General features: G+C 32.7%; 4 protein-coding genes across 6 annotated transcripts; 1 reads left to right on the forward strand and 3 right to left on the reverse strand.

Moving 5' to 3' along the window:
- Positions 1–4,740: 4,740 nt before the first annotated feature.
- On the reverse strand, positions 4,741–9,132 carry LOC125848768 (uncharacterized). 2 transcript variants are annotated; one of them, XM_049528695.1, is made up of 4 exons: positions 8,942–9,132; positions 7,145–7,970; positions 6,338–6,775; positions 4,741–5,098 (listed from the first exon to the last, which is right to left on the reverse strand). In XM_049528695.1, exons 2-4 carry the CDS (start codon positions 7,947–7,949, stop codon positions 4,914–4,916), a joined length of 1,428 nt encoding a protein of 475 aa, XP_049384652.1. In that variant the 5' UTR covers positions 7,950–7,970; positions 8,942–9,132; the 3' UTR covers positions 4,741–4,913. The 2 variants fall into 2 exon arrangements, with proteins under 2 accessions (XP_049384652.1, XP_049384651.1); XM_049528694.1 differs by having other exon boundaries at positions 8,804–9,132.
- Positions 9,133–12,405: 3,273 nt separating this feature from the next.
- On the reverse strand, positions 12,406–18,967 carry LOC125847988 (uncharacterized). Its single transcript, XM_049527761.1, has 2 exons — positions 18,566–18,967; positions 12,406–12,546 (listed from the first exon to the last, which is right to left on the reverse strand). The coding sequence occupies exons 1-2, from the start codon at positions 18,894–18,896 to the stop codon at positions 12,491–12,493; spliced, it is 387 nt and encodes a 128-aa protein (XP_049383718.1). The 5' UTR covers positions 18,897–18,967; the 3' UTR covers positions 12,406–12,490.
- LOC125847989 (uncharacterized) lies at positions 14,000–14,693 on the reverse strand. Its single transcript, XM_049527762.1, has one exon. It carries the CDS (start codon positions 14,578–14,580, stop codon positions 14,227–14,229), a length of 354 nt encoding a protein of 117 aa, XP_049383719.1. The 5' UTR covers positions 14,581–14,693; the 3' UTR covers positions 14,000–14,226.
- Positions 18,968–22,404: 3,437 nt separating the features above from the next.
- On the forward strand, positions 22,405–24,500 carry LOC125846336 (dihydroflavonol 4-reductase). 2 transcript variants are annotated; one of them, XM_049525733.1, is made up of 7 exons: positions 22,417–22,658; positions 22,815–22,984; positions 23,087–23,281; positions 23,387–23,546; positions 23,656–23,848; positions 23,937–24,258; positions 24,289–24,500. In XM_049525733.1, exons 1-6 carry the CDS (start codon positions 22,505–22,507, stop codon positions 24,211–24,213), a joined length of 1,149 nt encoding a protein of 382 aa, XP_049381690.1. In that variant the 5' UTR covers positions 22,417–22,504; the 3' UTR covers positions 24,214–24,258; positions 24,289–24,500. The 2 variants fall into 2 exon arrangements, with proteins under 2 accessions (XP_049381689.1, XP_049381690.1); XM_049525732.1 differs by having other exon boundaries at positions 22,405–22,658; positions 23,937–24,500.
- Positions 24,501–24,512: the final 12 nt, after the last annotated feature.

Consider the following 24,512-nt stretch of genomic DNA (forward strand, 5'->3'; position numbering starts at 1 on the left):
GAAAATTATTCCCATTCATTGTTAAAAGAGATCCTGATTCTTTTTCCCATCCGGTACCCACATTGGAGACATTAGGGGTGAGAGTGGGCTAAAATGCTCCTTAACAAAGGTGATTCCATAGCAATGACTCAAACTGGCGATTAAGAATGAAAGAGTGATTAAAATTGTAATTAAATTCAAATTTAAATCTTGAATTAGATATGGTATAACCATTATATTTGATACAACATACTCTTATACAATTTGAGAACAAGAATCAAAGTATTAAAATGACATTTTCTTTAATCAAACACTCTTTTTTCTAGATTATGATCTTTCAATAATGAAAAAATAAGAGAAGAAAAAAAAACAAATTAAATCAAGTTATACCATTTATGGTCACTACTAGTAGTGATTGTAGTGACCATAAATTACGCTAGCGAGATAAATTAGTTGATAAATATTTGGATAATACCCGAAAAATATGGTCCTTCTTCACTAGCATTACCATAAATTCTCAAAGAAAGAAGAGTCTCTTAGTAACCAACTGAGCATAATTTACTCATCTTATATACACAAATTAAATATGATCTTCTAGCCTTTGAAATTCACCAATTTACTCCATAATTAATCTACTCTTCCATGATTAATTAGATATCTAGATTAAATGATGGATACAAATACTATACGGATGATTGTTGGAGTTATCGATATGTGCCTTATCATACTATTCATTAATTCTTTATATTTACGATATTTAACATTTTTAACCTTCAATTATTTATCATGAAAGAATTATATCGTTTTGCCTCTTGTTATACCCATGTAACTCCCCTTGGCATAATGTGCACTTATGATTAATTAGTGATCAATTCAAATCAGATCGTTCTGTTGAAACTGTTTTGAATTGTGCAGGTTGAGTATCTTATGGAATGCCATTTGTGCTGTCACTATTAATGATATTGGTCTCTTTATTAAATTCTTATATGTTATCACCTTCTTTATCTATTCCGACTGACCAAAATATGTACGTACATACTCATATAAACTATGTTGCTTGAACTCTTCAAAATGATGCCAAATGATGCCGCATGTCAGATTTGTCAAAAATACGTTAGTGTTCAATTATAAAACTCAAACAGTAATATAAAAACTAAAAAATTATTCTAGTTAATAAGATGTAAGCCATGCATTTACAATGCATTCCCTTAGATACTGTTATAAATATTTTTTATTAATATGAAGCTTTAGGTTATTTAATTTGAAGTTCTAAAAAATTTATGAAAAGAATATTTTTGATAATGTTTGATTGATCGAATATTCATGATGAAGAGTGTTTTTTGTCAACATTTTGGAGGCCTAAAACAGGTCTAAAACAAACACTTTACTAGATTTAGTGGTTCAAGAGTCCATCCGCAAAGAGATTATGCGCGATGGATTATTAAAGGCTATCAACTGCTACTTACTATCCATCTGTCAATTTTTAATTGTCATGTTACATTTTTCGAAAGTCAATTTGACTAATTTTTAAAGTGAAATTAGATTACATTAATTCGATATTTTAAACAAAAAATTTAGATATTCAAAAACTATATGAAAAGTACTAAAAATTGCAATTTTTTGCATATCAATATGATGAAAAAATACATTGTAAAATCTTAGTCAAAGTTCTTATCGTTGAACTCTAAAAAATGAAATCATGACAATTAAAAATGAACAGAGAGGGTACTATTATAGCCAACAGGTCAGACTGGTGACAGATAACCGCGCAATTCTCAAACGTATAATGATCAGCCAACCATTACATTACTACTCCTACTGTGTTTATGGAAAGAGGCGTGCAGTAACTGTCTATAACCGGAGAACTATACTTTCTCTATCCAGTATCCAATTATAATTGTCTATTATTGACTTGATTAAGAAATATGAAATAATAGTGGTAATATGATCATAATATTCTTTGAATATATTAAATTTAATGCTTTGAAAAATGTATTAGATATTGAATACTAGTATTATGTCAAGAGTAAAATAGACACAAAAAAAATAAATTATCTCTTACTTTTCAAATTAAACAAATATTATTGAACAACTATTCTAAATATATTGGACAATTAAAAAAGGATGAAGAGAGTATATCTTTCCAACCATGATGAGGAGTATTAATTAGAGGGGAAATTTTATTGAGGAAAAAAGACAACTTTGTGGACAATTAATGTGCTATATTTTCTGGAAGCATTGTGAATTGTGACACGGCTCTACTATATTTAATTTTGTGCACTTTTATTAAGTGCATCTCCTTAACGATCATCTCGTTGAAAATTCGATTCGATTTTCTATCATTTTAGAGCTAGATCTGCACCACATGGCAAGTTCACGAGGCTATGAAAACTATGTAAAGGACAATATTTACACAATTTTGGATAAAACTTAATTGGACATTAAATAAAACGGTTTCCCTGTCCTTATCCAGGTTTTTAAGGCATGTAACCAGCCATGTGGATACAAGTTATGAACATCAAGGTAGGGTTTCTAAGTTTTTCAACCGCCTATGTGAGAAGAGGACACCAAACAACTCGTCCTTTCTCCTCTGATTTCCATACATCTTCTATTTCGAAAATAATGCCAAGATAGTACATTACAACGATGATAAGTAGTTCTAACACTCCTTTATATGGTTTTATGTATGAAAATTTTGTTTTGTTGAATAAGTAAGAAATCGACTTTCAACACATACACAGAAAATTAGATAGATCTTCGCACACATCTCACACTAAGCTTTTTTCTTTTTCTTTTTAACATTGGAGTAATCCATCTGTCTCAAATTTATATGACTGATTTTGACTTTGGGACGAAATTCAACAAAGTAAAAAAAAAATATCTTGAATGTATCAAAATATTCTTTAATTTTATATATTTAAAAATAAAAATTAACAACTCTTTAAATTACTAAAACGTCTTTCAATTGTTTTTCCTACTTTCCTTTTTTCTTTTACTCTCCCTAGGAGCTCCCACCCCTTTTGTTCCCTTGGTAATTCGAACTCGCAACCTTCGGGTTGGAAGTGAGGGGTGCTTACCATCCGAGCAACTCCCTCTAAGTTCGTTTAAAAAAGAATATCTCTTTTATTTTTTTGCAACATCTTAATTGTCTGTCCACATGTCATATCTAAGACGACAATCTTAAAGGTCATTTCCATACATTCAACATACTTTTAATTTGAAATCACAAAATACATTGTTTTTTAAAATTTTGTATCAAATTAAAATATAGGACAAACAAATTAAAACGAGGTGGAGAGGAGGAAGTAGTTCCTTTTTTCATCATTCCTACTAAAGACACAATTCTGAAAGTAGGTTGTAGGTCCATCCTAATTGGTTTGGTTAAAAAACATATGGAGGCGAGATCTGCGCCGTGATTTAACAACCTTTTGGTGGAAGACACGTTGAGTGGCGTGTCTGGTTATCTGATTCTTCTTCATCACAAGTCACAAATTCACAAATATAATCAATCAATCCCATCTTTAATTTGCTTTGAGGGGCCCTACACTCACTGATAGGTGAAAAGTAAGTAGAGTGATACCATACTCTTATCAAACTAAACAACAGACAGAATCTTGTACCTCCTTAATTCACTTGCTCATTCTTTAATTACCTGGGCCAACACCATCGATCTCAAATTTCAGATGGTCTTTTAAAGATCAAATTATTATCTGCTAGTACATATTATGTCGCTTGAGCATGGTACTGAAATAGTTATCACATTTCATTTTTTTAGAAAGAAATTTAATTAATCTCTACGGTTAAAATAGTTTAATTAAATATTTTAAAATTTAAATTCAAATATTTATATGAATATGCATATTGATTTGGTGAAACAATACATCTTAAAATGTTAGTTAAAGTTCATGTAGTTTGACTCAGAAAAAGTGAAATGTGACGAATATTTTGGGGAGGAGGGAGTAATAATCTAATTAATTACCCCTGTAACAAAGAATGTATCCATTGTTACAATTTAATCCACATCTTTATCTCTGGGATTTGGGAATCTAATTGTGCAGCCAAGTTTCTTCCATCATCTCTAATGTCCCTTCTCTTCACTGGACTCAGTGTGACTGGGAGAGAGTTAGTAATTCTTGGCCTATGCTGCGCGGACTACTAAAATATGTACTCTGAATTAATCATTTTCCCCTCCATTCAACATTTCTGATAATCTCTTTGAATTCACTTGTTGTCGATCTATGCGTGTGAACCATAATGGCCATTTAAAGCAAATCTGGTTAGGCCATCTTAGTCCAACAGTTAAACCAAATTGGAAACTAAACATCTGGCTGTTCTGTTAATGTGGGAGTCAAGAAATGAAGAAAGGGCACTCTTCATCGCTAACTCTTGCAGCTATCACTCCGAAGAAGCCAACTTCAAAGTAAACAAATGATCTAATTTAGTATTCCGTTTAATTCAATGTCATGCTGAAATTGTGTTGCGTTATCTAATTATTCATCCTTCTTGCGTGTTTACGTTGCAATGAATGATGGAATTGGGTTATCTGGGCCTTGATTTTAAGCAATTGCAAAGTTTAGGTGATCATTTGATTGACATGATTAGCTTTCAAATCTAATCAAGAGTTCTGTAGGCAAGAACGAGGTACAAATTCTTCCCAAGGCCTGCAAAGTTCACAAAGAACAAGTTCCCTCCTTGATTTACCCAACAACTTAAGCTATATGAACCATTTCGCAGTGGTGCTAACAACCCCAGAGCAAATACTTTATTTATTTTCGAGGAACTGTACATGTGTAATAGCAGAAATATTCTTTATGTATCAAAAAAGGACAAAAAAATATATGATGATATTCACAAGACAGTAAGATTGATCTCCTGCTTCCTTATTTCCCTGTATAATAAATAAGCACACCTTACTTAACCTATTCATTGAGAACTCATAGTTCTGATGCAGAGTCTCCCTCAAGACTACGAGATTGATCCAAAGAAGATGATTCTCTTCCAGTAGAAAAATAAGACCACGCTAAGACAGCAGAGCCTATTGTAATTGTAGCAGCAATCGAACCCCATATCAATTTCTTCTGCCTTCTCTTCCTTATTTGCCTAAGACGCCGCGCTGTCTCTGCACAATCCAAACAAAAACAGAGAAACTGTCATTTTTTCTATGAAACAGACAGCGCCTGCGCCTGCTGGTAGATCTCCTCCTCAAACAACCACAAAATAACTCAGCAGAATAAAATGAAATAAAAAGGATCACTACTTAGCATTTACCCTAATAAACTGCGGGTACCAAGATTAGATACTCAGCGAAGCAGCCTGAATAGTTGTTACTCAGGATAATATAACTACATCTGTAAGGTCTTCGATGACACACTAGTCTACAAATTGGCCTATAAACCAAATGTACTCCTGATGTAAGTTATATGTTACCAAAAAAAGTCACTAGCCTCAATTTGGTCTTTCATACAGTTATGAAAATCGGATAGCCTGTATGCATAAAATCTAATTTGACATATACTAAGGAGTCAATATGCCTTGCATATAGTGTTTTTGCTCACATGGTTATGAATTAAATGTCCTACTTTGACCAACACATAATACTTAATAGACATGAGAATTGGAATTGAGCATATGTTTAATGTTATTCTTTTATTTTAAGAAAAGAATACAGAAAAAAACTGCATTTATGAGTGAAAAAGTTCACACTGAAGTTTGGTTGTAGAATAACAGATAGCCCAAGACATTATTCTGGATACACACGAAACATAAACATTTTACATGGATAGTGGGGAAGATGTTTGCAGGTCAGACGAAACCACTAATGATGACTTCATGAATAAGTTCAGTTGGAACAGAAAAACATCATGTCTGGCTTATGCTTAACTTAGATTACAAATTTGTAGTGGAGAAGAATTACTTTACTAGATCAGTATGTTTGTTTTGGCACCTCTTGTTTCTCCGATTCAATGCTGACAACTGAATTTGCAAATTAAAAAGAACATTTTCCCTTTATAATAGCAGATACAAACATAAAGTTCTTATTCTTTCACAAATCTCAGAAAAGGGAGAAGGCAGTTGCCATCACAGCCTGAACAATATTCCTATTATCTATTTATTTTGAGTAAAATATTCCTATTGAAACTATAAGTCCCTAGTTGCTACCTATCAGCATAGCTCATCTATTTTATGTGGATGCAACAAGTTAAAGATTGATAGACACAGAAGTATGAACAACAAATGAAAGATCTCCCCCAAGCATTTGCACCAAAACAATGCTGAGAGAATAGGCACATACCTACTTTAAATATGCAACAACACATCAGTTTCAAATTATACGTAGTAACATGGAGAATAAACTCACCTATAGCTTCCTGATTCCTCTGTGACATCTCTCGATTCACAGCTTCGTAATAATTCAACCTGTCCCATAGTCGAGCTATCTCAAAGTTCTTTGACTCAATTTGAGCCTCAATTTCTATCTCCAACTCAGCCTTTGCTATTCCCTTACCAATGGACTCTGATACAACCCGAAGGATGTGGACTTGTTGACACAAATCCTCCACCTGATCATCTGGTTGTTCATTGTCCAATTCCTCTCCAGCAACAGGATTAGGAGGAAAGTTCAACCCCACGAGAGATAATCGTTCACGAATCCTCTGCCACTGGGTTTGCATATTAGTTAGAACTTCTTCTACTTGCTTTCGCTTTTCAATTTCTGTTAATAAGCTCAATCTTATCTCTCGTAGCTCATTTTCAAAATCATTTGTAGGTATCTGTGGCCCATTCTCTGAAGATAGTTCTGAAAAGAGGATGCAGATAAGACGACCAAAAATAATGTTATACTAATATTACTATAAGCATGGTGATGACATACAATTCTCAATAACTGGTCACAAGAAAAAGGAAAAGGCACTCAATGGCAACAAGGTATTTACATAGAACACCAAAACTTGCATAGTTGACTGAAAAATGTAGACTCTACAACTATGCATCAGGGAGAAAAGACAAAGAAGCCACTGTGACAGCCAGGAAAAGAAAAGGAAGAAAACAACGAAGAGAACATCCACACTATTACTAGCAGAGGAACAATAAGCACCTCAAGTTCAATTTCAATGTAAGATAAAAAGATATAACCATGAAAATTATCAAATTATGAAAAGGTGACTACCTTCCCAAGCATCATAAAATTCTCCCATCGGGGTCATGGAACTTAAACAGCGCTGGAATCCACCATTACTTTCACTCTCACTGAAACTCCTGACACTCAGAGATTCCTGTGGGTCAAAGAAATCATCAGCTTCACCCCCTCTCCGCAAATTGAATGCAACAAACTTCATTGTACCATTTTGCCCAGCTGAACCATTATGCAAATCTTGGTGAAGAATCTCCCCATCACAGAGGTCAGTCACTTCACCACCCTTAACCAGGTTATCAGTAGTGAATAACAAATTACCCTCTTTCGCACAGTTAACTGTCTCCCTAGAAATAGAAGGGTCATCAACAGATGTACTGGGGAGGTCCTTCTTTGTGTCTCTTAACTTCTCATCTATCTTCTCTTCATCAAAAGCTTGTTGTTGAGTGCCAAAATCATCTTCGGTGAAACTTTGTGAAAGGCGTGGACCTCGGCGCTTGTGATTGATTATGTAGGGTGATGGAGGAAATGACGAAGGAGAATCTGGAAGTGGTGTTGGCTTGGGAATTGTGTATAGTGCAGGAGATATTTGAGTCCAGTGGTCTTTTCTATCTCCTATTATCGAGGGCTTACCATTGGTATCATCCATCTTTACATTAGTCTGGATGATTTTCCTTTCTAGTTTTGAACTAGAACCATTCTTGCTTCTATCAAAACTTGAATTAGGAACATTGATCCTCCTCTCAAACTTTGATTCATGAATGCTTTTGGAAGTTGTCGTGGATTTCGAGCCCCCTGATTCTATTAATCTATCCATAGCTATTGCTGTATATGTCGGCATGGCTTACTATACCAACAACACCTATAAAAAATAACAGTTTACACATTGCACAACAACCAATTAATTCGTTTTCCTTTACAAATACATAAAAGACATCCTAGCAAATAATCTGATCCTTAAGATAAAAGAATAGCAGCATAAAAAGGGGAAAAACTAAAGGAAATTGAAGTTGTTTCAAACTCTGATATTAAAGTACCAAGCAGATAAATTCCATGGAATCGCAAAGGCAAGTTGACAAAATCTAGAAATGTTGGTATTTATTAATACAATGTTCGAATTCTCAAGTCCAGAATCATGATTGCATGTTAATCCACCTTGTTAAATTAGGTCTTGAGTCTAACTCACACCCCAAAAGCTAGTTCTCTCCCTGTATTGTTCAAAGAGATTGAAAATTGTTTTTGGGGTGTGAGTTAGGCCTAACACCTAATTTAACATGGTATCAGAGCAGATCTATTTCATCCAATGTTGGGGCCTCCAAAATCAAAATTGTCCACGCACCAGACTCTAAGCTCTAGGGTGAGATGGGATGTTAAAAAATGACAAAAAGCCTCACATTGGTGGTTAATGAAATATGTGGACTCATTATAAGGCCCCGAGAATACTCCACACTTTGAGCTAGCTTTTGGGTTGAGAGTTAGACCTAAAAGACCTAATTTAATACACCTAAATTCTACTTATCACCTATCAATTTTTAAATCCATTCATCCACACCTAGAAAGAAGAATCAATATGAATGAAAGTTGAAATGATAATTATAGGTCCAAAATGATGAAATTAAATGTGTGAAAAGCTTCAACAAATACAAATGAAAACAACAACAGAGAAATCCGATTCAATAGGAATGAGGGAGTTACCTGAAGATGGGAAAGAAACCCTAAGGGAAAGGAAGGGGAGTCAGACGGTAGGGGGAGAGATGCAGAAATTGAGAATCGCGATTGTCAAAGGTCATGATATTTGATTAAAGGTAGAAGATTCAGTGTGGAACAAGTTACCATTGATGCAGAGGGCTTGTTCTCTTTCTCTCCCCTAAGTCTAACTCAGACCCTGGCCTTTCGGAGAAGGCAAAGAGCCTGTTCCCTAGAGGCAAGGTACCCTCACGGTCATGGAATGCTTCTTTCTTTCTTCCTTCTTTCTCTGTCTGTTTGTTAAGTAAGTAGCGTCTTTTCCTTTCCCTGCGTGACTCTCTTCTATCAATTACACCTTCCTTATTTCTCTCTATCTTTCTCCTCCCCTCACACAATCAAAGGCCGAAATGCAAACACAACCTCCCTCCCACTTTTATTATTATTCTATCAGATTCTTTTATTTTGTCCTACCATCAATAGGTCACGTCACGTCCCTTTCTTTTCTTTTTAATTCATAGTTAACACGCGTGACCAAATTTTCTATTTAGTAATGCTACAATTAGATTACATTTTCTTAATTGAAAGACTTATAAGTTGTGTGGTTTGGCTAAATTGACCAAGTTCGTTGATTTACTTGTGCCAACGATTGGAACACTTTTTCATTGGGAGTTCCCTTTAATTTATTCTAAACTATAATATAAAAGGAGAAAATTATTTTTTTAATTGATGTGTTGGAAAGTTGAAGGGGAAGCTATAAGGATCATATATTCCACCTAAATTGAAGGAATTTCTGCCAAGTGTCATCACAAGGACTTTCTTCATTTCCCTAGTCAACCGAAGGGCTAGAAAGCTCCAAAAAAATATTTGCCCACGTAGGACCGTTAGCCGAAAAAAGCATAGCAAAGGCCACCTGCAGCAGCAAGGAGTGGACCGACAGTTAAAATTGGCGGCTCTATCTTTTTTCTTTTTTTCTCAAGTTCGCATAATTCTGACATTTTTAATCTTCAATATCATGTGTGTTGACATTACTAGTAAAAAAATGTAGAAGTTTTCAGAAGGGGTAAAAAAAAGAAAATGAAAATACATTCACATTATCAACAACGAAGAAAAAAAGCTCGTGATCATAAATACAAAGTCTAATAATTTTGGACCACGTGTAGATCTCTATTATTCATCCCTTCATAAATAAACATTGACTATAATAATTTACATTAATAAAAAAGTTCCTTATTTCTAGAATGCTCATTTCCTCACCGCTGCTCTAAGCCGACTTTCTTTAATTTGTGCACTGTTTAGAAGTAGGAAAGGGCATCGTTTATTTTTTAATTAGGGGCAGGGAAGGGGTAATGAGAGAGGAAATTAGAAGGTGGAGAATGGTACGTTATTAATAAAGTGAAAGTTTACGTAATTATTCAATTAAGTAAGATCGAAGTAATCATGTGTTACGTGTAATTTAGTAAATCAAACTTTAGAAAAACATAAGGACAAAAGAGAGATGTTAAAAAAGTCACAAACATTTAATGTAATTCGGTCAATTGATCTAATTCACAAAAGGCAATGAACATCCACAATATAGTCTTAAGAATTTTGAGAGTTTCGTTTAGAGGATAATTTATAAGACACTTGTGTCACCTCTTTTTTAAGTGAATTTTGTGAAGAAATACTATAGGACGGAGAGCATAATAAAAGGATCTGATCCACAAAAGGAAATGTATTTCCACAATGAATCATTAGAGTCGTGAATTTAACTTTTAGGGTGTGTTTGGTACGAAGAAAAATGTTTTCCATGAAATTGAAGTCGTGAATTTAACCCATATTGGTTTGTTGACCAAACCTATATTGGTGATAGGACCTCTGTAAAATTGAAGTGTGTAATTGGAAATCCAAATGTAGGTTAGGGGGACATTTGACCATTTTCTCAAAAAAAATTAAATACAAACTCTGGGCTGTGTGGCAGTGGGGTGGAAAATAAGAATTTGAAAATATTTTTTAGAAACAAACTTTAATTTTTTTGGGGGGATTGGAGGGGAGGGGAGGGGTGTGAAAATAAAATTTGAAATTGGAGATATTTTTTAAAAACAAACTTAAAATATTTTTTTTTTAGGGAGGGGGGGTAGGGGCTGGCGGGGGTAGGGTGAGGGTATAAAAATTGTAATATGAAGTTGGAGAAGAGTTTTGGAAAATGTTTTCCTTACTTTTTGAAGGAAAGTCATTTTTCTTAAATTTGAGGAAAATGAGTTGATTTGGAAAACATTTTACCCAACCAAACATGAGAAAATTGGAAAATATTCTCCTTCATACCAAACACACCCTTAATGATTATCAACATTTCGCTCCAACGTCTTCAACAATCGCCTGATTCAAAGATTTAACTTTTAAATGTATGTACTCAAATATTATACTGTACGTAATTATTTTATTGTACCGCCCATGCCACTTACTCGTGTTCTAGAAATTCAAATAAATAGCCTGACTTACTGGTGTGGTACTCAGATCTCCATTGTTCCCATTAGTTCATAAAGAAATATGGTATTGAACTATTGACCACAAAATTTTATGTCTTGAGTTTGATTCTCACGCAATCTTTGACCAGAAGGGTTATAACATTATAATAACCTTATAATGAAACTTTTTGACGCAAAACTCAATTTATTCAAATCTTTGAAGTAGATAAAAGATATTGAATTTGAAATAAAAATTAAAGTACACATGTTGTGTATTCAACATATATATATATATATATATACTAGTTTTTTCGGCACGTGCGTTGCACGGGATTACCAATTCAGAAAATATGTGTTATAGTAATTAGTATTTGCTNTTTATTTTTTTTTAAGAATCAAACAATATAATTTTTTAATTAACATATGTATTTTTTATCATATTAATATAAAAAAAAACACAACTAAAAGGAACGGATGGCGGATGGAGTTATTAACTGATGCTCATGATGGCCACATGATACCCGCTGCTCCAAGTTGACTTTCTCAGTGTTTTTTTTTTCTTGAAAAAATTTGGATCATATTTCTCATAGGCCATGCTAAATTTTTCTATATTGTTTGTTTCTTACCTCCTTATACGCTTTGTATATAGGAGTAGGATTTAAGAGGGCGGTGGATCAAAGTTAAAAGGAAATCAAAAGATTTTTTTTGCTCGTAATTAATAAATTAAGAAGGAAAATGAATATTACTCATAGCTCACAATTTATTTACGTAATCAAATTCATTACTCTTCATCGGTTCATCCCGTGTTCACTTCACCAGGTAAAACCAGCAAACTCCGGATTTGGTGTATTATTATTGTCAGCATTAATTTCCAGTTAAAATTGTCAACAACGTAACTTGAACCGAAAGTCCAAATTAAAAATTGTTCACTGACATTTTGCAAAAACAGTTTCTGGCCTTTGCATTTACACAGTTTATTTATCCGAATCTCTCGAAAAGATACTAATTAAGAGAAAGAAAGAATTCAAGGATCTTCTTAATCTGTAACAACAATTTAATGGTAATTTGCATGATTACATGGACAGCTTGACAAGAGTATATATCGATCATGATCATTTATATCAACTCCAAATTTTAAGGATCTCTAAAATCACATGATGATATGAATTATTATTATCGACGAGATCTTCTGTACCAGAAAATAAAAAAATCAAGCTGTCTCATCATAATTACCGAATTTGTTTGAATCAATTCACCGCCGTGGTGAAGTTGGAGGAACTGAAGAAGTCTGCAAAACATCACCAAAACCTCCTTCTCTAACATACTGAATGTACCTCGAGAATTCGGGCCTAGCTGTTGCCTTCTTCTTCTTCTTCGTTTCGAATAGACTGAATATCGGGTGAATTTTGCTCGCTTTTTTTGCCTCCTTATTCACTTGAGGACTCATCGGAAAATTCTGTTCCGGCGTCGTCACCTTTCTTGATGGACTAAAAAATTTAGCTGCCGAAACACTTCTGTTTCGGTTCAATTTTGGCTCTACTAGTGGAGTTGATGGTGCCTCCTCTTTAATCAATTCATCATATCCGCTATAATCTCTTCGTGTGCTCAGTGCTCTAAACATGGCTAAGCTAAATTAATTAACGAAACTCTCAGATCTATTGATAATACTATGATGGAAGAAAGAAGAGAAATTTAAGAGAAGAAAAATTGGTCCTACTGAGAAATGTTAATGTAACAATGAAGTAGTATTAAATAGTTTAGTTGGCTGGAAAGTGGAGTTATTTTAGTTGAGGTATTCTGACATTAATACGATATATGGCCTTATTTTTCAAAATTTGCATACGCCTTATGAACTGCGAAGGTTGAAATTTCTTTTTCATGGCGAAGCTAACAGCTAACTGTCTGACTTTTCCAGTAACAAAATCAACTAATTTAATGGAAGTGGGACCACATGAAGAGAAGAAAATAAAAGGCCATAGAGTTAGCTTGCACTATGCGTTCTTCATTTATCTCTGGTTTAATGTTCGATATATGTTATAGAGTTATGATAAATTTAATTTTAACTTTGTGTAAGATCAATTTAAGAAAGATTATTTTTTTAATAATTTTTTTTTTAATTCAAAGTTCAAAATGAAAATCAAAACCTTTTTAGATTTTTTATTTTTTTTCATCTTATCACAATTTCTATTAGTATCGCGCATGCTAAGGAAGATGTTGCCACTTGACACCACATGCATCTATATCTAATGAAGGGTCAACTAATGCTTGGATATACTAAGGTCTGGGACTATTTATTTTGAGTTTTTTACTGTTAAAAAAAGAAAATTGGGTATGATAAATTGACTAGCCGAAAAGCAGACATGTTTGAATGAGTACGCTCATGAAATTGAAAAGTGGATAAATTAATAGTGTAATTGATTAGCCAATAATCGACATGTTTGAATGAGTATGCCCCTTTTAGAAAAAGCAGGAAACTGGATTAGTAGTTTGTTCCTTTCAACTTTATTTTAAGTAAATATTACTAATGTATTTCCTTTAGTTTTAAATTAGAGACATTTTCTTCCTTCTAACCAAGCAATACATTATTCAAATTATGGTTTTTAATTCATTCAAAGACTAAACAGAGGTCTAATTTTAATATTTTTCATTTTTTCTTACTTCTGTTAAGAAATTCACTTAATAGTTTATTGAGAACCCATAAAAACACAAAATTCTGAATCTATTTATAAGTTGAACAGTTAGAGAAGTTATTCGGAAGAAATAAGATAAAACAAGTTTGCATTATGACGTATATTTACACGTACACTTCATTACAATTGAATATCATGCTCATCAGCTCCAAATTGTCAAGTTCCGTAAGACCATATATAGTAAACCAATTTATAAAATAAAAAATCAATGATCGTCTTAATTAATTCTGTACCACAAAATCCAAATTAACATATTTTAAATCACTAATTAACTGCAGCCAAGATGGTTTTGTAGGAATTAAGTAGTCGTCTGCAAAACATCTCCAAAACCTCCCTCTCTAAGATACTGAATGTACCTTGAGAATTCAGGCCTAGCAGTTGCCTTCTTCTTCCTCTTCGTTTCGAATAGACTAAATATCGGATGAATCTTGCTCACTTTTTTTGCTTCCTTTACCTGAGCACTTGCACGAAAATTGTCCTCAGATGTGACCTTCTTTGATGAAGAGCTAAAGAATTTAGCAGCAGCAGGAACTGTTCTGTTTCTGCTCAATTTAGGCATTCCCAATATTGGAGCACTAGCCTCCTCCTCATCTTCCTTATTCAATACTCCGTATCCTCTGTAGTCCCTTCGTGTACTCATTGCTCTAAACATGGCTTAGATTTAATTATTTGGTGTATAAGTTACAAAAAGTGAAACAGCACCCAAATTTCTTGAATTATAGGCTGCTTAAAATGAAGGAAGAGATTGAGAGATGAAGAAAATAAAACATACTATGTGTTATATAGGAGTAGTAGTTAGGTTGGGGCTTATTTAATTGTGGTCTCACCTTTCAAAAATTGCGTGTTCGCACGTGGTTCCTTAAAGGCTTTGAAAGTCTATTGCTGAAGAAAGCTGGAACTTTCCTTGTTTTGACTTCTCCTCATAAATATTTATTATATAGTGATACTCTGACCATAATATATGGAAGAAAAAAACAAACAATTTAATAAAAATAATTGAAGTGTATCCGTAGACCTTCCTAATTCTAACAAGGCATGCTATGAAAATGTATTTTTTAGTAGATGTTAAATATAGTATTTTTAATTTTAGTTTCTGTATATTTCTTTTCATTGATTGAAAATAACTAAAGTGGATAAACATTACTTTCTCCGTCCATTGGAATTTTGAGAATCAATTTAGTATCTATTATATGCTTTTAAAATATTATAAGTTGTTAATTATTGTAATTTATAATATTTTTGAATTAATTTTTAAATTTTAGTTGAAAAACTTAAAATTTTTATGTTTGCATTGAGTATTAAAATTTAGAAGTCTAAATCTCAAAATTCAACTGCGCCCTATAAATTGGTAAAGACCAACAAATTTGCATATGTTTGGACGAGTATTCTTCTCTAAAGCAAAAATATGGATAAGAAGTTTGTTGTCTTACATTATTAGATAACTGTCATTCGCCATAGGGCCATTTTGTTGGCGAATCAATCATTTGAGTGTTTCTTTATTTTTTGATTGAATCATTGTAACACATTTATACTGAGACTAATCAAGCTTTAGATGATCCTTTTATATTACAAAATCAAAACTTAAACCTTCCTCTATAGTTATACCTATATTACAAACTTAGCTTTGGCAGCTTTAATTTTTAGTCAATAGACGACCATACACTTACGTTTTTAATGAATTCCCAATAAATAGTTCTTACATATTCAAAAAAATTCTCAATATAAATACAACATTCATGCAAAAGTCATTGGGTTCTCAAAACTCATTAATTATGTATTCGGCTAATATTCTAAAGAAGCAAAATTAAGGAACCCGCATTGGGAGGAAGTGGTCTGCAGTACATCACCAAAACCTCCCTCTCTAAGATACTGAATGTACCTCGAAAATTCAGGCCTAGAAGTTGCCTTCTTCTTTTTCTTCGTCTGAAGTAGACTAAATATTGGGTGAATCTTGCTCGCTTCCTTTAGCTGAGTATTCACCCGGAAATTGTCCTCGATCGGACGTCACCTTCTTGGACGATGAGCTAAAGAAGTTAGCAGTAGCTGGAACCGTTCTGCTTTTACTTAACTTTGGCTCCAACATTATCAATTCATCGTATCCTCTATAGTCTCTTCGTGTACTCATTGCTCTAAACATGATTTCAATTAAGTAGTGGTACTCACAAGTAATAAAAAATAGGTAAAATTGTATGAAATAACAAATTATTAATTCAAATTAAATATTATAGCCATAGTTTATTTTATTTGTAATTCACAACAAACATCCCATTTTTTGTCATCTGGTTCAGTATACAATTAGCCATTTTCGGTATACAATTACCCATTCGGTATACAAATATATAAAATGTGTTTGTGTTTGTATAAAGCGAGAGAAAAGTGTATATATAAATACAAATACACATATTTTCATCATATACACTTATAATTATACAAATACATATCTTATTATACAATTACAATGTATAAATGAATTTATACAAAACCGAACAATTTGTACAAAATTGGATGTATATAGCGAATTATACAAATCAAAAGCTCCATATCAAACATAAAATTTGCTATGGAGCGCAATTATGCAAACTATAACTATAACATACAAATATAATTTTTATGTCTGCTATATGTGAAAGTTGCTCATTAAAATAACACATGTCCCAAATGTTCTCGAACTAGGCTTAAAATGAAGGAATTAGAGATTAGTATTAGATTAGAGAAAATAAAGGATACTGTTATACTCCCTCCATTCCATATTAATTGAATTGTTGAGGCATTTTTTCTTTTTCAAATTAACTTAATTGGTCAATTTTCAAGACTATTTTTAGAATGTTCTTCCAATTTTACCAACATTAGTTAGTATTGGAATCAGTTATTAATTAATGTTTAGTTATTTTAATCATAAATTTGACAATAGTTAATAGGGCTAAAAATGGAAAATTATACCTAATTTATGTCTTAATCTTCTTTTCTTAAAGGATGTGAAATACCACAATAATTTAATTAATTTGAAACGGAGAAAGTATAGTAGAGTTAGTTAGGTTGGGCAACTATATACGTTTGAGGTATTTTTAGTAATATATATATATATATATATGTGGCCCTCTTATTTGTCTAAAGTTGCGTGTGCTTGTAAGTATATGGCTTAGCAGAGTTTGTTTTGACTTTCTCGTCGGAAATACAATTAATTTTCTTGATTCCAACAAGGCACGCTATGATTATTACATTTTTTTTTTTCTTCTGGATGAAAATAAATCAATTCGGATAAACTATTTAATTACTCTTAAGCCAACGTACCTGATTGAACGAGTACACTTCTTTTTAGAGAAAATAAGAAAATATTAAAAAAAAAAGGCGTCATGTCGTATGAGTATTTATGTATTATATTTTTTATTAAATTATTGTGCCACCTTTAATATGTGATTGATTAAGTTTTGCCTTTTTATATTTCAAATTCAAGACTTAAAGCCATCCTGCATAATAGAAGTCGATTAAATGAATTAAATGATACACCTATATCTCAAAATCAAACACCTAGCTAAAGACCACCTGTATAATACGGGTTAAGCGTTTAATTTTGAAGAATAGAGGCTGTATTTGTAAACTAAACATCTATTCAAGTGAAGTTATTAAATGGAAAATTGAAACTTATTTGTAATATTTATGAAATTTTAAAAGAATTTGATAAGTAAAAGGAAAATGTGATAGTATATACTTCTAACAAATTTTAAAAGAATTTGCTATAATGGGCCATTTGAAAAGACGGTTAAGAACATACAACATCATTTGTACGTAGAAGTTGCCTGCATATACAATTTAGCATAAATAATAGGAGTATACTATTATAAGACTTATTATATTCTCTCAGTTCATATTAGTTGTCACATTTCTTTTTAACATGTTTTTTATGAAATCATAAATAAGAAGTGTTTTTACTTATTAAGGCCTCAATTGTTATAGCGTAATTAATATTTTTTTTTATCATTAATCAGAAGTTTTGAGTTTGAGTTTCTTAGANTGTACGTAGAAGTTGCCTGCATATACAATTTAGCATAAATAATAGGAGTATGCTATTATAAGACATTATATTCTCTCAGTTTCATATTAGTTGTCACATTTCTTTTTAACATGTTTTTTTTATGAAATCATAAATAAGAAGTGTTTTTACTTATTAAGGCCTCAATTGTTTTAGTGTAATCAATATTTTTTTTTATCCTTAATTAGAAGTTTCGAGTTCGAGTTTCTTAGAATATAAAGTCGAACTTCAATATGGGAATCGGACACCGGGTGGAAACCAATATATGTATATAATCCTAATGGTTAAATTTGAAAAGAGGCGTTTGCATATTTTAGGAGAAAATTTCATACCATAAAAAAATAAAAATTGAACCGTATTAAGTCCCTTTAAAGAAAAATAGCAAACAAGCCAACATTCCAAAATCATGATCTGTTACATTCCATATACAAATTTTGACAAGAACAACATGGTCATGATCACCTCCAAAATTTTACAAAACCTCACATTTTGACAAGAACAACATGGTCATGATCTGTTACATTCCATATACAAATTTTGACAAGAACAGCAAGTTTAATCTCACATTACTGCAGGAAGTACTAAATCTGCAATACATCACCAAAACCTCCCTCTCTAAGATACTGAATGTACCTCGAGAATTCAGGCCTAGCAGTTGCCTTCTTCTTCTTCTTCTTCTTCGTTTCAAATAGACTGAAAATCGGGTGAATTTTGCTCGCTTTTTTCGCTCCCTTTACCTGAGCACTACTCGCCCGGAAATTGTCCTCAGATGTCACCTTCTTTGATGAAGAGCTAAAGAATTTAGCAGCAGCAGGAACTGTTCTGTTTCTGCTTAATTTTGGCTTTTCCAATATTGGAGCACAAATCTCCTCCTCATCTTCCTTAATCAATACTCCATATCCTCTATAGTCCCTTCGTGTACTCATTGCTCTTAACATCACTTAGATTTAATTAATTAGTGTGCGTGCGTACAAGTTACAAAAATGTGAAACAACACCCAAATTTCTTGAATTATATGTTGCTTAAAATGAAGGAAGACACTGAGAGATAATGAAGAAATTAAAAACAAAGCATATGTTATATAGGAGTAGTAGTTAGGTTGGGATAAAGGAGTTAATTATTTATTTAATTAATTCCTACTATTAGTTGTCAAAATTTGCGTGCGCTATGTGATTGTTAAGGGTGTTGAAAATAAGTACTATATTTATAATTAATATATACATGGCTGAGCAGAGCTGGAATTAATCCTTGTTTTGACTTCTCCTTCTAAATCAAATTAATTAATTGACATATCTGGCCAACCACAATATTTATAATGGAAGTGTGACTATGGAGCTTCCAAGTTCAAATTAGGCATGCTATGAAGTATACTAATATATGACAAATTTTAATTTTTAAGTATATATATTTTTAGTTTTGTTGAAAACAAATCAATTTGGATATATTATTATGTGATTAGTAAAAGACCAACGTGTTTGAATTGATCCAGTCCGTTTTAAAGAGAGCAGGAAAAGTGATAGAAAGTTCAATATAAGATAGATTAAATAAACGTTTAAACATAAACAAAATGTTGACGGATTATAGATAATTGTCATCCACTTGACGGATCCTCTCTAATCAATCACCAGTTCCAAGGACTTGAATGAAGTTATAGTTTATCCTTATATAAATGGAATATATTATGAAATTTTAAAATAAAATGCATGGGTTATGTGTAGAAAATGTAGCAATATTATCACACTACTAATTGGTATAAACTTGTCAAATATTATTTGTTAAGTTTCTATTCAGGATTCTTAATTAATCGGCAAATGGTTAATTTTTCTTCTTCAAAGATTTCATCAGCTGTTGAAATTTTCTCTTCTTTTTTAAGAACTTGAAACCTTGTTAAAGTCTATGATAGTCATCACTATTTGGATCCTTTTGTAGGTAAAAAAAAAAGTATAACTTACGTATATCCCATAGTGTAAGACCTAAATTACATTTTATCCCTACTCTTTCTTATTTTACAAAAATCCCTTAAAATATCAGCCATTTAGATACATAAGTTTCATCCAGATACATTAATTGTTAGACATTATAAAACTTATTTGTTGCGCTTAATATGGATATTAACATAAAATTGATTTTCTTTCCCATAAATCACGCAGATCTGATTGATATCAATCCACTCCAATCTGTAACAATTCCACAAAATTCAAAATTTAGATTTTCATCTTCTCCATCAATTCTAAATCGTAAAAGTTCCACAAGAGGAATTGCCCTTCATTAGGAAGTTGACAATTGTGACAGCAAGCCAAGCCTTCACTCATCTAATAAAGGTTTATCATGAGGAAAATCTTCAGTTGGTTACGAATGAGATCTATAGATTTGTCCAGCGCCCTAATTATTGTGGTTTCTTCATCTGATTTGTTGGTACACAAATAATGCTCTGTAATCCAATATCAACCGTTGCATTTATCGTTGTTGAGTGGAAATTCTTCTCGGGAAGGATACCTTGCGAGGATAATCAAGAACTCATGGGTACATCATGAAGAGTGGAGGGATATAGATATATAAGAAGAAACGGTGATTTTCCATATGGTGTTTGTGTCATTAATTCATTAGCTTCTTATCCGACAAAGGAATTATCTTCTTATCCATCTCCAGCCGTTCAACCACTTCCTCCACCATTCCCTCTTCCCTCTCCATCATTGGTATATAGTTTTTTTTAATGTATCATTGTTATAGTTTTGTTTTGTCGTTTTGATGTGAATAAGTAAGTCATGATACATTAGTGGTAAACGATCCGCATGCATTGTAATTTTGTATCTATAGATTATGATGTGGTCATTATTTTGTATTCGGATGTGATTTGTATAAAACGGTATCATCATAATATATTGTGTATGATACATGTAATAAATGGATTAACAATTGAGACGAATCAAATACGTTTTGAATATCGAGTGTGTGTATCACAGATTTGTATAATGTATCAGGCTATTATTGTGTATATTGTACATATAAATAGTGTAACAATTAAGATATGTTAAATACTTGTTTTGATCAAGGCAAATGTGGATGATACATTAGTATATATCAATCTTAGATTTTTGTGAATGGGTGTATCATTGATAATTTTAATGTACCTAGTAAATGTTATAAAATGGTTACAAAATTGTGTTGATATGTGTTAGTTTGTTGTTAGATAGGTGTTGGCTTTGAAAATTGAAAAGAATGTATTTCATATAATGTATCACTGAATATGAAAATTACTTAATTCAGTGGTTTAAATTTGATTGACTAGAGAGAGAATCCTTTTGAAATTCAAATTGAGATGAAAGTTGTAACTGATAAGATTGTGGAGTGAAATTAGGAGAGATTAAAGGAGTGAAAAAAGGAATGGAAAATGTGGAGTTAAGGCTAAAATACTTATGTATCTGGATGACTTAAGAATTGAGTGAAAATAAGGGATTTTAGAAATATTTTAAAACGGTAGGGAATATGGAAATTATGAAAAATAAAGTGTGTATATAAGTAATTAATCCTTAAAAAAAACACAAGTTACATATTTGACATGGGACGAAAATCGTTATCTCCACTAATTAAATATATATGATTTATACACTAGTACTTATGTATAATTTATGTATATTATACACCTGCAAGCTGTTGTTTCGAGTGAATAGTGTCCCTTAAAACTGAAGCAAGCATTGCAAGGACATATAAAATCTCTAGAACGATTCAAATTGAAATTTTTAACAGGTAAAGAAAATGTTTAGCATACCTGCAAAACAAAAAAGTTCATCCATTTTTATACTATCTTTATTTCATAATTGATTGTTTGATTTTGACTTTATACAAAGTTGAAAAAAGTTAGGAGGACTTTTTAATCTTGTGGACTTAAACTTAAGATGTATAGGGTGTACCAAAACATATTTGAATCTTGTGTGTTAAACATGTCATGTAAAAGATTGAAATTAAAGAATTGTACCAAAAAAGAAAAAATTTACTCTTTTTTAAATAGACTAAAAATGAAAGTAAGATAAACAAATTGAAACAAAGAGAATAATTGTTTTTAAATTTTCAAAAGCATTAATGTGAAATTGATTCATTATTAACTTTAGGTGTAATGAGTTTTCAAATAACTCAATATAATTCCACAAGCCAAAGAAGATATATTGAATGCATACAAATTTTTTATTGAGAAGCTGTTTTTGATAGAATCTTCGGCGAAAAAAAGTGAAATAAAATACCGTACAACATAGTAATTCTTTATTATATATGCAGATAAGAAAGTGGCCAGACACTTCACACTAGCCCTTCCTCTTTCACCAACCAGTCATATTTGGTTAAACCAACCAAGTTATTGAACGGTATGTTGAGCACGTGCTTACCATCTAACATTACCACTCCTAACACCTCTACGTGCAAGCAGTATAAAAACAAAATACATAAACATAACTAAAAGCTCATATCGTTGTAATTGTTATATACTAGTGGTAATTAAGTCCAGTCACTTGAGGTTAAATTTTCTGACTCTTTTTACCTCTCATTTCTGAAAATGGCAAGTGAAGTTCATGCAGTTGTTGATGCCTATTCTCCTCCGAAGACGCCAACGGTTTGCGTCACAGGAGCAGCTGGATTTATCGGCTCTTGGCTTGTCATGAGACTCCTTGAACGCGGTTATAATGTCCATGCTACTGTTCGTGATCCTGGTATGTTTTCGTTTTATGTAACTTCTATAGACTGTCAAATAATTTATAAACTCATTAATCAATCCGTACAAAGCTGCATTTTGAGGATCCAGAGAGGTGTGTGACGGTGCTAGAAGTTCAATGACCCATACATAAAGATGCATGAACTTTTTGTAGAGAACCAGAAGAAGGCGAAACATCTCTTGGAATTGCCAAAAGCTGATACAAACTTAACGCTGTGGAAAGCAGACTTGGCAGTGGAAGGAAGCTTTGATGAAGCCATTCAAGGTTGTCAAGGAGTATTTCATGTGGCTACACCGATGGATTTCGAGTCCAAGGATCCAGAGGTACTATAAAGTAACAGAGTAACTCATCAATACTTATGGACTTGTTACATTTCTGGATGATTAATACTAACATAACTCTCATGACATTGATATACGTGACAGAACGAAGTAATTAAACCAACAGTCAGGGGAATGTTAAGTATCATAGAATCATGTGCTAAAGCTAAAACAGTGAAGAGGCTGGTTTTCACTTCATCTGCTGGAACTCTTGATGTCCAAGAGGACCAAAAACTCTTCTATGACGAGACCAGCTGGAGCGATTTGGACTTCATATATGCTAAGAAGATGACAGGATGGGTTCGTTTGGCTATTATTTTCTTTTAAGTATACCCTTTCTATGTTTAAAAAGAAATAGAAAAAGTATTTTCATCACATTACTTTGTGAATTTAATTTGATTGCAGATGTATTTTGTTTCCAAGATACTGGCAGAGAAGGCTGCAATGGAAGAAGCTAAAAAGAACAACATTAATTTCATTAGCATCATACCACCACTGGTTGTTGGTCCATTCATCACACCTACGTTCCCACCTAGCTTAATCACTGCCCTTTCACTAATTACCGGTATGATGTAATCACAATGTCCAGAAGACAGTCACATCCTTTAATTCCAGTAATTACTTTAATAAACTGCTTTTCACAATCATGGGCTTAATCGGATAGAGATGTGCAGGGAATGAAGCTCACTACGGCATCATTAAACAAGGTCAATATGTGCATTTGGATGATCTTTGTGAGGCTCATATATTCCTGTATGAGCACCCCAAGGCAGAGGGAAGATTCATTTGCTCGTCCCATCATGCTATCATCTACGATGTGGCTAAGATGGTGCGACAGAAATGGCCAGAGTACTATGTTCCTACTGAGTAAGCCTCTCTGCTCCTCTGTATTCCTAAGTATACTTGGCTCCTTCATAGAGTGATGGCTTGGTAATTCAATCTGGTAAAATAACAGGTTTAAGGGTATCGATAAGGACTTGCCCATAGTGTCTTTTTCATCAAAGAAGCTTATGGACATGGGGTTTCAATTCAAATACACTTTGGAGGATATGTATAAAGGGGCCATTGAGACTTGCCGACAGAAGCAGTTGCTTCCCTTTTCTACCCGAAGCACTGCAGACAATGGAAAAGACAAAGAAGCAATTCCCATTTCTACTGAAAACTATTCAAGTGGCAAGGAGAATGCACCAGTTGCCAATTGTACAGGAAAGTTTACCAATGGTGAAATCTAGTACCGCAACCATACGAAATAAAAAGGCGAGCTACCCTACCAACATGTTCTTCTTGGTTCATGATGGCTGTTTGAGGTTTTTCAATACAACATGAGTAAAATGGTCGATGAATATACGGAAATTCTCATCTTGCTTAATTCAGGCAGGTAGGCTATCAGAGAATTCTAGGTATATTTTGCAGGAAAAAAAAAAAACTAGAATCACTGCAGGATCTGGATCCTAATACAAGGGCATATTAATATTCCATTTTATAAGCTTTGCACAAGCAAAGATCTAATTTTACGGAAGAACTGTTTTCA

The sequence above is a fragment of the Solanum stenotomum genome, chromosome 12 (genome assembly GCF_019186545.1).
Source record: "Solanum stenotomum isolate F172 chromosome 12, ASM1918654v1, whole genome shotgun sequence".
Taxonomy (NCBI): Eukaryota; Viridiplantae; Streptophyta; class Magnoliopsida; order Solanales; family Solanaceae; genus Solanum; species Solanum stenotomum.